The sequence below is a fragment of the Phacochoerus africanus genome, chromosome 3, assembly GCF_016906955.1.
Source record: "Phacochoerus africanus isolate WHEZ1 chromosome 3, ROS_Pafr_v1, whole genome shotgun sequence".
Lineage (NCBI taxonomy): Eukaryota > Metazoa > Chordata > Mammalia > Artiodactyla > Suidae > Phacochoerus > Phacochoerus africanus.
In genome coordinates this window covers 149,180,721-149,197,945 of record NC_062546.1, presented here as the reverse complement: position 1 = coordinate 149,197,945, position 17,225 = coordinate 149,180,721, and the positions used below count along the sequence as shown (strand labels likewise).

Sequence of the window (17,225 nt, the reverse complement as noted above, 5' to 3'; positions counted from 1 at the left end):
GTTATGTGGATACAGTGATACTACCCAACATAAAGTCCATGTTCAACTTTCTCTGATTTGGTCTTCCCCCAAAATTATATAACAATTTCCAGTGAAGGATCCCACATTTCATTTAGATTTCAGGTCTCCTAAGTCTTCTTTAAAACAGCACAGTGCCCGTGGCTTTATTTTATTTTCATTTTTCACTTACTTTGTCTCTGATGATGTTAACATTTTTGGAGAGTTCAGGTCAGGCTTCTTATAGAACAACCAATACTCTGCATTTTTATTAATTTTCTTTTCCTGAATGATCAGATTCAGATGTTGAATAAGAACATTCCATGTTCTTGATGATGATGGGTCCTCCTCATTGCATTGAATCAAGGGCTATTTTGTCTCATTAATGGTGATGCTAAGTTTGATTACTTGTTTAATCTGGTGTCCACCAGCTCTCTTCATGATGAAGACCTCTTCTTCTCTTTGAATTTAATGAGAAATCTCTTGGGCGACACTTTAGGACTAAGGGAATATCCTTTTTAATAAATTTTTCACTCAATGGTATTGGCATCTCTTGATGATCCTTGATTGCATCTATTATGGTATTGGCAGTTGTGAAATAGATATTATGTAATTTTATCATTCCTTCTACATTTTTAAAGTGACATTCTGTAAAGAAGCCTTTTACCTCCTTCCTCCCCATGTCTACACTTAAAAATTTTTTTTGAGTATTGAAAAAGTGTCAGTATGGGCTCATAGATTCTATTTTTTTCACAAGATAATTTTGAACAATAGTACTTTGCTGCATATTTTTCATGGTGTTTAACATATGTTTATTATGAATTTTTCTGATATGATATTTCATAGCTAATTATCTATATGAAATAATATATTTTAATAAATAGCATAACGTGAAGTTCTATTAATAACATCTGCCTCTTCCCTGTTTTTGATATGGTGTTGTAGTGGAGTTTAAAGTTTCATTGTTCATTTACCATGGTTAACAACTGGTGGTGATTTATATTCATTTGTGTTCCTTTCGTAAATTCAACATGAAATCAAATCTGTAATTGTTGTTAAAAATTCGTGGGGTAAATTTCCCAGTGATGAAGTATTATACACAGAAATAAACTTCTCTGTCCTCCCTGACAGCAATGAACATGCAGTTAATGCCCTCTCTGTCTTATTTTTAGGATCGAAGATTCAATGATGAAATCGACAAGCTAACTGGATACAAGACAAAATCACTACTGTGTATGCCTATCAGAAGCAGTGATGGTGAGATTATTGGTGTGGCCCAAGCAATCAATAAGATTCCTGAAGGTGCTCCATTTACTGAAGATGATGAAAAAGTAAGGTTTCATTCTTTTTGTGACTTACACTCTGCTACTTGATCATTGATTGCTATTCTCCCTGAAAAGGACAGGAATTATGTGAATAGCTGTTGGATTAGCCCTTTCATGGATCGAAGAGCTTTTTCTCATATTACACACAAAATGTAAAGGGATTTTTTTTTTGGTATTTCATAGAATGTGGTATAAGGGAAAATAATTACTTCATCTTTTTCTTAGCTTACTTTTCATTGCAAGCCCCAGTAGCATTTTTATTATTCCCTAGTCTTTATCTTCCTTATAAATAAGCTTTTTAATTGAGGATCACAACACCACCACACATGGCCCAAGGGAAGATTGAGGAGATAGGAAGATTACTGTGTTTCGGAAGCTCAGAACTTTGTCTTGTGTTTTCATAACTACTGTGAAGAATTGTTTCCTCCAGTTTTTTGTTTGTTTGTTTGTTTGTTTAGGGCTGCACCCACAGCATATAGAGATTCCCGGGCTAGGGGTTGAATTGAAGCTGTAGCCGCTTACCTACACCATAGCTACAGCAATGTGGGGTCCGAGCCATGTCTGCCACCTACACCACAGCTCATGGTAAGGCCAGATGCTTAACCCACTGAGCGAGGTCAGGGATGGAACCTGCGTTCTCATGAATGCTAGACAGATTCATTTCCGCTGAGCCATGACGGGAACTCCCATTTTCTTCAGTTTTTATATAAAAATCTCAATAAAATGAATGTTATTTAATTATTAATAATACCATTAATTTTTGTCCCTGAAGAGTGGTTGACCTCGGCAGAAATGATGTATTTTTTGTCTGAAAGTTTGAGTTCCCTCACCAGTATTTTATTCACCAGCTCATTTTAAAAGAGAGACGAAGTCCTGATTTTGAATCTCTTACCTTCATATTGAATAGAATCTGGTGGAATATTCATAAAATTTGTGGTAAAAGCAAATCTCAAGTTAGTTTATTTAAGTTTGATGACTGTCACACCTCTATTAGATTAAAAAAAACACTTTATAATTTAACCTTCTGGCTGAGAGGTTGCTATTTGCTGATGCTGATTACTAATGCATTAAATTAATGCAAATGTTCTGGTATAAAAGGTCAACATAAAATGTGATTATAAGGAAACAAGATTTTTAAGCGAAAAGAGTCCTTTCTTTAGTCAAATTTGAATAGCCCGAATCTTGGAAAATGTTTATAAATCCTTAGAGCATGATACGACCTCAGGCAAGGTCTTACCAATTCAGTAAACAACTATGTGTGCAGGGCACTGTTAAGAAGCAAAGATAAATCCTAGATGTGTTCTACCATGCAGGAGCTGCACAAGGCAGAAGGCACGATAAGCAATAAGAAGTCCCAGGGCATACTATGAGTGTCTAGGAAAGTCAGGGTTAATCTTACTTGAAGAATCTGAAGAGGCTTCTTGGAAGAGAAGACATTTGATCTGACCTCTGAAGAAAGCATAGGCTTCCCTAAGATAGAGCTAGGTGAGAAGGTGAGACTGTTTAGGAATGTATAAATGTCGTCTACCTCATTCACTGTTCAAATGTTTTCATGGGATGTACAGATAGAGCAAAAATTTTATTCTGTGCATTTTGCACCAAAGATTACAGTCCTTAAATAATGTGCCTCTTGTAAGGATTTAGATAGGAGGATTTGAGTTTTGTCCTTCTGAGTATAACAACCACATGCCCACAACATCTCCCAGTTTATGCACAGATATTAGTCCTGTTTTCCCTCTGTTTCCTTCATTTAAGAGGATCCCATTTTATATTTAATTCTCATCTCTGATTCCATTTATGTTAGATTTGTTTTCTGGACTTTTCTCAGTGGATTTATACTTATGATCTAGTGCCTCATGAGCTCTGAATGATTTAAAGGGAAGGTCCGCACAGGGTTTTTTGTACTTGCTTTGAACAGCACCAGTGCTTAGCTCTCCTGAGAATGAGGGCTTGGACTACACTCAGCTAAGGACAAGCAGTCTGCTCTGCGTGAGCCACTTAGACTCTGACTTTCAGTCTCCTCATCGGTCACCTAGACTATTTGCCATTCTATGTCATGAGGATTAAAGAAGGTCATCATTAACAAATACTTTGTAGATGTTCCCATCATGGCTCAGCGGAAACAAATCTGACTAGTGTCCACGAGGACACAGGTTCCATCTCTGGCCTTGCTCAGTGGGTTAAGCATCTGGCATTGCTTTGAGCTGTGGTGTAGGTCACAGATGGGGCTCAGATCCAGTGTTGCTGTGGCTGTGGTGTAGGCTGGCAGTTGCAGCTCCAATTTGACTCCTAGCTTGGGAACCTCCATATGCCGTGGGTGTGGCCCTCAAGAGACCAAACAAACTAACAAACAAAACCTTTGCAAGATGTAGGAAACTAGTCAAATGCAAACCTTATAGGCTTTCTGTGAAATCCTATAAAATTGGATTGTGATGATCGTTGTACAACTATAAATGTAATAAATTCATTGAGTAATAAAAAAATGCAAACCTTAACATTTTTAAAAACTATTTTCCCAAAGAGTTTTAAAATGTTCTTTTATACTTGTCACTTATCTGTAGGCAATTTATTTCTTAGATTTAACCTCATTTGAATATTTCCTCACTCAAATGTTATATTTTTCTCCTCTGCAGTTATCCCATGTGCCCACAGTAGCATTTTATTTTTCCAGGCTGTGCAATTTCTTCGCCTGACTAAAAAAATCCTACTCTAGTCTCACTTCTTAGAAGAGACCTTTCCACATAGGGCAGATATATTATGTTCATGCTGGTAACACTGAACGGACTATATTTTTATTTCAAATTCTGTATCAGGTTATTGTTCTTTCCTGCAGGAATTCTATACATTGTAAACCAAACAGGAGTGGTGAAGAAAGAAAAAATAGAAGACAAAATCTATCAATGATTAATAGGAAAGAATAAGATTCAGATACTTTTTTCAAATTAGAGAGGATATTGTGGCATAATGGCTTCATATGGTCCAGATAGTGAGTGTACGTGGATTGAAATTCCCTATCTGCCAAAGCCCTGTGTTACCTTAGGCAAGTTACTTAGCCTCTCTGTGTTCCAGTTTCTTCCTCTTAGAACAGATATTTTAATACTTATTTCCTAGGCCTATAGGGGGATTAAATGAAAAAAATACAGAGAAAGAACTTGGAAGAGCACCTAGCATGTAGTAAGTCCTCATAAAAGAGTAGCTTTTACTGATGCCACATTAATACATATGAGATACAGTTAGGTCTCCGTTTAAAAATTACCTTCATATGTTCCCATGATGGCACAGTGGAAACTAATCCGACTGAGAACCATGAGGTTGCAGGTTCGATCCCTGGCCTCGCTCAGTGGGTTAAGGATCCAACATTGCCGTGAGCTGTGGTGTAGGTCGCAGATGTGCCTCAGATCCCACATTGCTGTGGCTGTGGTGTAGGCTGGCAGCTGTAGCTCTGATTAGACCCCTAGCCTGGGAACCTCCATATGCTGCAGGTGTGGCCCTAAAAAGACAAAAGACCAAAAAAAAAAAATTACCTCCATATAATTAGAGTCATTAAGTTTTTATTAAGCATGCTCTATATGCCAGCTCTACTGTTGGAGTTTCATGAGGGATATACTTCTTTTTTTTTTAAGCGTTTTTCTCAATATTTTTATTAACTTCCTGAGGTTATTTTATATCAAAATGAGTTTCAGCTCTCAGTGTTTGTAAGTTCAGCAAACATTGCTACGTGTGTCTTGGAAAACTTTGAAAGTCCTATCCAAGCCTACTGCTATCTAGACAGGTCATGAGCTCTTAATATTGCAAATTATATACCTTTGTGTTTTAAGGAAAAGAAAGTCTTACTATTACAAATCTATTGGTTTGGTTCTGTTAAATTTTTATAAAACTTCTTCAAAATATTTGTTACATACTCATAAAAAATCAGTTCTAGAGAAGTAACCAAAAGTAAAAGAAATGACAGATATCTGTTGTTGCTTAAAAAATCATACCAGAGATTAATGGCTTAAAACAACTTATTTGTTATCATAGTTTCTGTGTTTTAGGCATCCAGGCTAAGTGGGTCCTTGGCTTTCATCTCACACAAAGTTGTAGTGAAGGTATTAGCTAAAGTCCATAGCTAGAAAAGGATCCAAAGTCAAGCTCACACCAAGGTTGTTGGCAGCCTTCAGTTCTTGAGGGTTGCATGACTAGGGACCTGGGTTCTTCAGTGGCTGTTGGTCAAAGGCCTCTGAAGTTCATCACTTCATTTCCGTTTGGGTCTCTTCTTTTGACCACCTTCACCCAATTATCACAGCTCCATTCCCCACACACATACATAAACCTGCCTCTGACATCTACCAATCTGCTATTTCTAAAAGTTTAGTGCTTTTTTTAAAATTTAGATTCCATATAAATGAGATTATACAGTATTTTTCTTTTTCTAACTTATTTCACTTAGCATGATGCCCTCAATGCTATCCATGTCGTGGCAAATGGAAGGACTTCCTTCTTTTTGTGGTTGAATAATATTCCATTGCATATACACCATATTTTCTTCATTCATTCATCTGACAACTTAGATTGTGTCCACATCCTGGCTATTGTGAATAATGCTTCAATAAACAAGGAAGGGAAGGAAACCATTATGTTTTGAGATAATGGTTTTGTTTCCTTTGGTTATATATCCAAAAGTGGAATATCTAGTTCATGTAGTAGTTCTATATTTAAATTTTTGAGGAACATCCACACTGTCTTCTGTAATGGCTGCACCAATTTATATTCACACCAAGTCAACAAGGTTTCCTTTCCTCTGTATCCTCACCAGCACTGGTTATCTCTTGACTTTTTTTTATAGTATCCACTGTGACAGGTGGGAGGTGATAATTAGCTCATTATGATTTTGATATTTCTTTCATGATGATTAATGATGTTGAACGTATTTTCCTGTACTTTTTGGCCATCTGTATGTTTTTGGAAAAATGTGTATTCAGATATTTCATCCATTTATTTTATTTTCCCACTGTACAGCAAAGGGATCAAGTTATCCTTACATGTATACATTTTTTCCCCCACCCTTTGTTCTGTTGCAACATGAGTATCTAGACATAGTTCTCAATGCTACTCATGAGGGATATACTTCTTTATAAATCACACACAGTTTTACTTGGCTGTGCAAGACGTTGCTTTCACTAATTTGTATTCTGCTTTTTAAAGTTATTTCTTACATATGTGCCCACATGTGAATGTAGTCTACGTTTGCCATTTTTAAGGATTAGAGTTTCTTCTTTTTTTGTTCTTTGTAGTCTAGCTTTCTTTGTCATTTTCCTGTTACTGGATATTTGGGTTGTTTCCATTTTTTTACTAACAAATAGCCCTTGAATGAACATCTTGAACAAGTGACCATTTTCTTTGTGTTATTTCCTTGGGGTATATTCCAAAGACTGATATTACTGAGTCAAAGGGCAGGAAAAATTTTATATCTCTCATCCCAAGTTATTGGATAGTTTTCAGAACTATCAAACCCATTTGCAATGGTAGCAGTGTGTGTATACCTCTCTTCACAAAGCCCTGCCAACTTTGTTCAATTTACATTTAAAAACTCAAATTAGTTTTCCTTAGTCTGCCAGGCGGTCTTCAGAGAACCTCCTTCCACATACACCAGTATAACCTCTAGCAACAGAAGTTTCAATGCTGCCTACAAGTAAGGAAACAGGGAAGGGAAATAGAAGCACAGAGCTTAGTGTTAGGTGAGGAGTTCCAGACCAAAGACCCATCAAGGCAGGTTCAAAGTCTTTGCCTGCTACTTATCAACTGAGTGACCTTGAGCAAGTTGCCTAACCCCTCTTAACCTCAGAACCTCCTAGGGTTGTTGTGAGGAGTAAAATACATAAGAGATGTAAAGTGCTTAGGGTAGCACTTATTAACAATAAATGAGCTTCATGAAATCTCACCATCTACTTCAAACCCAAATGAAAATAATTGGAACCCTATTTGTTATTTTACTTTATGCGTATAACTGCTATGTCATCGTTCATATGGATGGTGATAAATTTATTGCACACTTAGTATAACGTGATTGGTATGTCCTGATATCTTAAAATGTCAACTTCTGGAGACTATCAGCTGTGTTTTGTTTGGTGTAATTCCAAAATGCTTTGCAATATGAGAATCAGAAAATTATTTGCCTGAGATGAATTAAAGATCAAATGTGGTAATTCATTTCTGGGCTATTTGCATATCTCACATAATTATGCATAGGATCATAATTGTGTTTCATGCATACCTGTGTTTCATTGGCTGTGCTGTATCATGTAATAGTTTATGGCAGCTCCTAGAAAGGTCATCAAGTCCATTTCCCACAAAACCTGTCCTCAACCAGTGCAGGAATCTACCTGACAGATGATCATCCAGGCTCTGCCTAAAAACTTCCCTTTTGATGACTTTAAAATCATCATGTTCTTTAAAGTTCTTGCATAATTAGCAATAATTTTTTTCAGCAGTGGTTAGAGTTTTGTGTGAAATATAGTCTGCCATATGCACATATTAATAATTTAAATTACATACTGACAAATTACTAGTTTGGTAATTCATGTTGCAAAGGCACACAAGGGCAGAGCACACAGAAGAGATGATCAGAATTTCCTGGTTTACCTCATGTGTTTCCAGCAGATGTTCCTGTTTTTCAGTGATATATCCAAACTAGTGGATTTAGGTGGTATGACTAGATTCCTTGCATCCAATTAATTTATTGCTTCATTATTCCTGAGTGAGTACAAGGAGGTGTTATTTTGCAGAGTGAAATAATGAGACCTGGATGAGAGCAAACATTTGGGATCTATCAAGATGTATGGGCACACCAGATGAAACCTGGGATATGGAAATGAGCATGGGTCTTATCTACCCTTCTTGGCTTGTCTATACCTGGGCTCCAAAGGAGCTATTTCCATTGCATTGCTGCAAGAAGAAACCATCAATTGCAGTTACTTTCCAGTAGCCAGCATGTAAGCATTTGTGGTTTGAAGTTCTTTGGCTAATCTCTGTAGGGTTTCTTTAGCCTGTGATCACCTCTCTCCAGCTCATAATTTGCAGTGTTCAGCTACCCAGCAGCTCTCCTTCATGCCAGCATGTTCAGACACCCTGCAGAGCTGGGATGCAGCCAGCTGAGTTTGGCTGCCATGGGACTGGCTGCCTTCCAGGAACTTGTTACGGGTGATGCTGCCCTGCCAATTGGGGTTGAGGCTGGAGCATGGATGACGCTAATGAGTCTTGCAGAAGCTGGAGTTTTGTTATTTGCAACATGTCTGAGACTCACTGCCAGATAAGGGGAGTATTTCATAAGCTTCTGAGCTTACATTTTAAAACTGTTCCTGATTTTGTGAAAGCTAATGTTTAGGATCCTAGGGAGATGTTAAGTGTACAAAAGGTATTAAAGTTCATGTCAGATTGACTGAAGCTCACAGATGTGTGACTTGCATGGAATTGAACTGGCATATGATTGATTTTTTTTTTTTGGAAAGCCTTTAGATGATTTAGATTGATTTTTTTTTTTTGGAAAGCCTTTATAAACTCTAGTTCTGCCATGCTAGCCAATACCCAAGTTACTAGTCAGTTTGATAAAATCAACTTAGGGAAGCAAAGATGGACAGATTCTTCCATCAAAAAGTTAGTTTCTATATGAAGATACTTTAAAAAAATTTTTTTTTTTTTTTGGCTGTGCCAGCAGCATGTGAAAGTTCCTAGGCCAAGGATTGAGCTTATGGCACAGCTGTAATCAGAGCTGTAGCAGTGCCAGATCTTTAACCCACTGAGTCACTGGGGAACTCCTCAAATAGTCATTTAAAAAAAAATCTTGTTAAATGTGTGGCTAATGGTTTATAATTCTGTGAGGCAGATTTATGTGTTTTCTATTAATATTGCATTGTCTTTTGGGCTAAATAAGCAGTGAGTTAACTAACTGTAAGAAGTGGCCTTTGTGTGCTCATCACATTTTTCCTTCTTTCCTGTCTCCATGCCAGTTAAATTAGGATTTTCAAAACTGTTGCAATAAAATTAGAATAAAAAAATCAGCATTTAGCAAAAGGTTTTAAAAGTCCTGGCAGATGGCTCATGATTTCTAGTTATATTTAATTAATAAGATACTAGTCCTGGAAAAATTTAAAAATTATAACTTATTAATCGCAATAGCTTATCTACATTTAAACTGTCTTGTCACTGCATTGTTTGCCTTTCAGTGGGTATCGCCAATGTTCCCACATAATCACTTCAAACCTGCAAGAGAATCAGAGACCCATTTCATGTTCTGTGTCTTCACTGGACCACAGCTGACTGAGAGTTTCAAAAATAAGCAAGGTTTACAAGAAATCTATTACCAACACAGTACCTGTCAGAACTCAGGTTAAACTTCAGGGAATTTTTTCTGTTGGAGAAGTATTGTCACTGAACTTTTTTTTTTTTGTCTTTTTAGGGCCTCACCCTTGATCTATGGAGGTTCCCAGGCTAGGGGTCCAATCGGATCTGTAGCTTCCAGCCTACACTACAGCCACAGCAATGCCAGATCCAAGCTGTATCTGCGAACTATACCACAAGCCTCGGCAAGCCAGATCCTTAACCTACTGAGCAAGTCCAGGGATCAAACCTGCAACCTCATGGTTCCTAGTCAGATTTGTTAATGTTGAGCCATGACAGGAACTCCTGTCACTGACTTTTTTTTTTTTACTTTTATTTTAATTTTTTAAATTACTCAATGAATTTATTACATTTATAGTTGTACAATGATCATCACAATCCAATTTTATAGGATTTCCATTCCACACCCCCAGCGCATTCCCCAACTCCCCAAAACTGTCTCCTTTGGAAACCATAAGTTTTTCAAAGTCTGTGAGTCAGTAACACTTCTGCAAAGAAGTTCATTCTGTTCTTTTTTTCAGATTCCACATGTCAGTAATAGCATTTGATGTTGGTGTCTCATTGTCTGACTGACTTCACTTAGCATGATAATTTCTAGGTCCATCCATGTTGCTAAAAATGCCAGTATTTCATTCTTTTTAATGGCTGAGTAATATTCCATTGTATATATCTACCACATCTTCTTGACCCACTCCTCTGTTGGTGGACATTTAGGTTGTTTCCATGTCTTGGCTATTGCAAATAGTGTTGCAATGAACATCCGAGTACATGTGTCTTTTTGAGTCCTGGTTTTCTCTGGATAGATGCCCAGGAGTGGAATTGCTGGATCAAATTGTAGTTCTCTTTTTAGTTTACTTTTAACTCTAATATCTGCCTTTCCCTTAGGCATGGTCTAACCTTGGGGTAAGAATGCAAGTCAGCCTGCCAGGGCCCAGCTTAGGGGTTAACACTCGATAAAAACTGATCACCCTGCCCCTGATTTGGTCATGTTCTTCTTACCTCCATACCTTTACTCATATTCTTCCCTAATTTTCTTTTTCTTCACCCTCTTTCAAGGTTTAACTCAAATCTTGTCATCTTAAGTAGACGCTGTTCCAAAAGTGAGTATTGTTTGTACTTGACAGTGGTTCCTAGTTTATAATCTAACAGTTTTTTTTCAGATGTTACCAGTGATTACAGTTAGATTTTGACTAACCATTCATTGAGAAAATATGTAATATCCAAATATTTAGGAACTGAAAGAAAAATCAATAATACCACAACTGACAAAATGAAGGGCAATACCTACATAGTGTATCTTCTATTTCAGATGTAGATAATGCTTGGTTTATAGGCTTCTTGCAAAAATTCCAGTGTCTCATGTGGCTAATATGCTGGCTCTTGTAATTTCCTGCCTTATTTTTTTCTCTTTTTATGTTTCTAAAAGTTACCAAGGAAATAGGTGCTTGTCCTTCTCTCTCTTTTCATAATCTTTGCAGAACCTTGTAAGGTAATTTTCATTTAGCAGGAACATAAATAAATGTTCTAAACAAGTTATAGAGCTATAGCTGTTACAGTGTATGATCTGGAAGATTTTGAGTGATCATTAATCTAAACATCATTTTTAACAGTTAAATAGTGTTTCATTCATTCACTACTTAAGTTTCTACTTCCTGGTTATGACTATGTTTGAGGCACCTGTTCCAACTACGGGGTTAAATTCTCAACAAGAGACAGAAATTCCTGCCCTCTTAGAGTTTATGTTCTTGTGGTAAAGACAGATAATAAATAAATATATATGTATATAATATAACTTCAAATAGTGATAAAATATAATTCTTGTAATTGAGATAACAGCTATTTTTTTTTCTGCAGATTTTATTCATATGCATGTGCTTAAGTTTAGGTAACAATAGGGCTCACAGTAAAATAGAATCATTACTAGGGAACAAGGTTTGATCCAATGGTCTCTCTCAAATAACTATGATAAATTGTGATGGACTCTTCAGCTGAATTTCTTTTTCTTTCTAAACTTCATGTGTTCACATAAGGTATGTGTCCCTCTAGACTGCCTCAAGCACTAAACTTGAAGTGTAATAAAGTGTTGGCTTTTTTAAAATATTCACCTCAAGTATCTTTGTACTGCATCTTCTCATGAGTATCAGGCTATAATCACAGTATCAATTTATCATCACCTGAATTGGAGAAGATAAGAGTTGATGATCTAACTATTACATTTAGAATGGATAGGCAATGAGGTCCTACTGTATAGCATAGGGAATATATTCATTCTCTTGGGATAGACCAAGATGGAAGATAATATAAGAAAGGGAATGTATATATATGCATGACTGGGTCACTTTGCTGTACAGCAGAAATTGGCACAACATTTTTTTTTAGGGCCGCACCTGTGCCATATGGAAGTTCTGGGCTAGGAGTCTAATTAGAGCTTCAGCTGCTGGCCTTCACCACAGCCAAGGCAATGCCAGATCCTAGCCACAACTGTGATCTATGCTGTAGCTTATAGCAATGCTGGATCCTTTAACCCACTGTGTGAGGCCAGGCATCAAACCCACATCCTCATGAATACTAGTCGGATTCTTAAGCCACTGAGCCACAGTGGGAACTCCAGCACAACATTTTAAATCAACTATACTTTAATAAAAAATAATAACAAACTAAAAAAAAAAAAAAAGACTTGATGATCTTAATCTGATAACAGCCAGGCTGGACAGACAGGACTCTGGAGCATCTGGGAAGAGAAGGTCAGGGGCTGAGAGGAGTTCAGTGCATTCTGATTTTCAGAGACAAATACATCCACGGTTTTTAATAGTTGACAGGACATGAAATAGTCTTTGCGTCAAGCCACTTCTAAAAGTGCAAAATGACAAAAAAAAACCTGTCTTATAAACTCTATTTCCGATTTATACATGTCTTCAACAAGGGAGAGTGATCTCCAATTGCAGATTAGAAGTAAATATGCACTTATTGGCAGAAAGAATTATTATTAAAGAACTAGAACAGAGTGTTGTGGAGTCTTGTTTACTGGAGATTTCAAATTTAGACAGTTAACTGTCTTTGAGTAATTACTGTTGTCATCTGAATAAAAGAGCAAGGCTGCTTCTTTTCACCATAGAACGCTGAAATACTTGGATTGGAATTTTGAAAACTTAAGTCAAATTCTTTTTTGATTAAAAATGGAATTTAATAGAATTCCAAAAGACTACACCTTTGAACAGGGCGTCTCTGTCTTTCTTGGTTTATTTTCCTTTCCTTATATGATAAGATTATTTCTTAATTAGAAAAGTAATACAAGCTTATTATGGAGTATTTTTAAAGTACAAAAAAGGAAAAGGAAAAAATAAAATCATTTACAATCCTAATTCTCAGAGATAATATTGTTAATATTCTTGATATAGTTCCCTGTATTTATTTTTACCTATAAGTAAAGGCATATTTCCAAATTTGCATCTTGTACTATATATGGTATTTTATCATGCTTTAAACAATTCTTTAAGGGCTCAATTTATATTTGTGCATTATATTCTGCCATGTAATTATACAATAGTGTATGTAATCATTCTATTCCTTAGCATTTATGTTTTTCCTCAAAAATCATGTTATAATAAAATTATAATTAATGAACCTTTTTTCTTTACAAATAAATATGGGGCTTCATTTTAGGATAACTACATTAAATTGCTATCGCATGTATCTTTTTGAATTAGTGTTTTCATTTTCTTTGGCTATTTACCCAGAAGAGGGATTGCTAGATCATATGGTAGTTCTATTTTAGTTTTTTGAGGAAACTCCATACTGTTTTGCACAGTGGCTGCACCAATTTACATTCCCACTAGCAGTGTACTAGGATTCCCTTTTCTCCACATTCTCACCAACATTTTGTTATTTGTGGTCTTTTTGGTGACAGTCATTTGGACAGGTATGAGGTAATATCTCATTGTGGTTTTGATTTGAGCTTCTCTGATGATTAACGATGCTGAGCATTTTTTCATGTGCCTGTTGGCCCTCTGTATGTCTTTTTTTTTTGGAGAAATGCCTATTCAGGTCTTTTAGCCATTTCTTAATCAGGCTTTTTTTTTTCATATTGAATTGTGTGAGCAGTTTATATATTTTGGATATTAACCCCTTATCAGTTGTATCATTTGCAAATATTTCCTATCATTCAGTAAATGGTCTTTTCATTTTGTTGAGTTTCCTTTGCTGTGCAAAAACTTTTCAGTTTTAATTAGTTCCCATTTGTTTTTGCCTTTTTTGAACACTAATTTTTAATAACAGCTTTATTGAGATGTAATTCACAAACCATAAAATTCACCCATTTAAAGTGTACAAGTCAATGGTTTTTAATATATGTGCAGAGATCTGCAACTATTACCACACTCAATTTGAGAACCTTTGACATAACTCCAAAAGAAACCCCATACCCAGTAGTAGTCACTCTTCATTTGCTCCCAGCATTCTCGTCTTAGGCAACTAACAATCTACTTCTATTTCTATGGATTTTAGAATATGGATTATGGCTTATAATATGAATATAAAATGGATTATGCCTATTTTGGACAATTTATATAAATTGATCTGTACAGTATGTGGTCCTTTATGACTGGCTTTGTTCACTTAACATAATGATTTCAAGATTCATCAATGTTGTAGCATGTGTCAGTAGTACTTCATTTCTTTTCATGGCCAAATAATATTCCACTCTATGAAAATACCACATTTTATTGATCCATTCATCAATTGAATATTTGGGTTGTTTCCACTTCTTGACTATTATGAATAATACTGCTGTGAACATTCACGTCCAAGTTTTATGTGAATGTATGTTTTCATTTTTCTTGGAGAAATACCTAGGAGTGCAATTGCTGGGTCCTATGGTAACTCTAATATTTAGTCTTTTTAGGAATTACCAGACTTTTTTCCAAAATGGCTCCACTGGAGTTCCTGTCGTGGCTTAGCAGTAACGAACCTAACTAGTATCCATGAGGATGTGGGTTTGATCCCTGGCCTCGCTCAGTGGGTTAAGGATCCATCGTTGCCATGAGCTGTGCTGTAGGTCGCAGACATGGTTCGGATCTGGTGTTGTTGTGGCTCTGGTGTAGGCTGGTAGCCGTAGCTCCAGTTTAGCCCCTAGCCCAGGAATTTTAAGATGCCTTGGTGTGTCCCTAAAAAAAAAAAAAAAAAAAATGGCTGCACTATTTTACATTTCTACCAGCAATGTATGAGTATTCTAATTTCTCTACATCCTTGCCAATACTTGTTACTATATGTCTTTTTGATTATAGTCATTTTAGTGGGTATGAAGTAATATATCATTGTGGTTTTGATTTGCCTTATCCTAATGGCTAATGATGTTGAGCATCTTTTCATGTACTTATTGGTGGAACATTTTTTTAAGGCTCTTGATAAATTTCACTCATTTTCATTCCAGAAAATTGTATTACTTTACAGTGCCAATAGTAGTATATCAACTCACTGAACCTTTACCAGCTTCAATATTGTAATTTTTAGAAATTGCATTCCTTTGATTTCTAATTTCACTTTATTTCCAACCTTTTGATTTACTCCGTGTGTGCATGCATTTCACAAGAAATTAATTAACCACTGGTCTCAGTTAATATATTTTTTTGACTAGAAGAAAGACTATTATGATGCAAACTGACTTAAGCCAATTTGGTCACACACAACTACTAGGTAATTCATAATAGCTCTTAGATACATCATAATAGCTGCCTGAAAGTTTGAAGTAGGTAGGAGTTGACTGCTTTCCTAAAACTTTGCTACTTATTTTTTATGAAAGCAGGTTTCAGACCAAATTTTCCTACATAAAAAGACATTTATTTAAACAAAAATTTATTGGCAAGTTGGGTCAAATAGTTCAAACACTCTGTTCAGTAAGTTCCATGACGTCCAAGCTCTCTTTGTTTTAGGTGATCTAAACACCCCAGCAATATTTCAGAAGCAGAATCTGGTTGCTTTTGTGACGGGTATCAGACCACCAGAATCCTTTGACCCAGTCACAGGATTGGACAACCTCAGAGTCTTAAGCTTGGAACTTGCTAGATTTTTAGATTTATATACCTTATTAATTCAAGGGTTGGGGGTGTGTCTCTAGAATATTATTACCAATACACATATCTTGAATACTACTCTTTCAGTAATTAGAGTCCCTATCCATTGTGCTGATTAACAAGCGACCAATTTCGTCAGTGAAAGACCATTTCTAACATTGGCAAAGCCCCAGTCTATTGATGGCAGGTAAGGTTCTCTGGAGTGCTGTAATAACCGTATTTTAAGTATGGCTTTCTGATTATTCCTGAAGGGTAAATACTTGAAAGGGCTATTCTCTGCTTCTCCATAGCATATTAAACCTAGCCCCCTCCACATGCATACATAATTGCTAAAGACCTTAAAGCAAATTATAGACATCAAAAGAACATGCAGTTTCTCTCAGTGTTTGGTTTTCTTCCCAAATGAGAAAATGAGGAAATGACAGAAACCATTTTTTAAGTTTCTACTCTGTGATATGTGCTTTGCATTTATCATCTCATTTAATCACCAACAACCTTGTGGATAATTATTATCACCGTCATTTTATGGATGGGAAAACTGATTATAAGAAGTTTTAATAATGTGCCCTGGATCACCTAGCTTGTTCGTGGTGGAGCTGAGCAGAGCCTCCGCCTTTCCATCTCCAGTGGCATGTGGGGATGCTTGGCAGATGCTCATTATTTTCCTATTGTGTCATCTTCACTTTAAGGACTTATAAATTGTACTGTACCTGATGCATGTGTATAGGTGGTTAAATAAAAATTTTAGATTTGGCATATTTAGTAAATTTGGGGGGACAGTGTGTGACTGAGTAAAACATTATTTCTAAATTACATTGGCTTTTCATGAATATCTGTAACCATGTTTGAGCTTTATGTCTGTAAGAAACATAGAAAACTATCAAGCTAAAGACTTAGGAGTTATTTTTTTTTTATTTTTTATTTTTTGTCTGTTGTTGTTGTTGTTGTTGTTGTTGTTGTTGTTGTTGCTATTTCTTGGGCCGCTCCCGCGGCATATGGAGGTTCCCAGGCTAGGGGTCGAATCGGAGCTGTAGCCACCGGCCTACGCCAGAGCCACAGCAACGCGGGATCCGAGCCGCGTCTGCAACCTACACCACAGCTCACGGCAACGCGGGATCGTTAACCCACTGAGCAAGGGCAGGGACCGAACCCGCAACCTCATGGTTCCTAGTCGGATTCGTTAACCACTGCGCCACGACAGGAACTCCTGGGAGTTATTTTTTTAAATGATGGCTTTGAACACATGCAACTCTGAATATTAATAATTTAACATATTCCTTTTATTTTCTTTTTATATTTTCAAAACATTTTAAATTTATGGGTTTCAATGTAATTTTTTTTTTCTCTCCAGAGGATGGAAAGGAGCTGAGGTTTCTCTTGCTTTGAAAAGTGTGCTTCAAGCCAGAATTTTAAAATATAGTAGTGTTCAGTTTCAGTGAGCAGAGGGGTGAGGTGTTCC

At 36.4% G+C, this 17,225-nt stretch overlaps 1 protein-coding gene across 2 annotated transcripts in view; it reads left to right on the top strand.

The window, feature by feature from the left end:
- PDE11A (phosphodiesterase 11A) overlaps positions 1-17,225 on the top strand; it is a 424,697-nt gene that overhangs the window by 80,775 nt on the left and 326,697 nt on the right. For both annotated transcript variants that reach the window (XM_047772960.1, XM_047772959.1), the window contains exon 2: positions 1,170-1,328. In XM_047772960.1, coding sequence (XP_047628916.1) covers positions 1,170-1,328 — 159 coding nt within the window. The remainder of the gene's footprint in view (positions 1-1,169; positions 1,329-17,225) is intronic.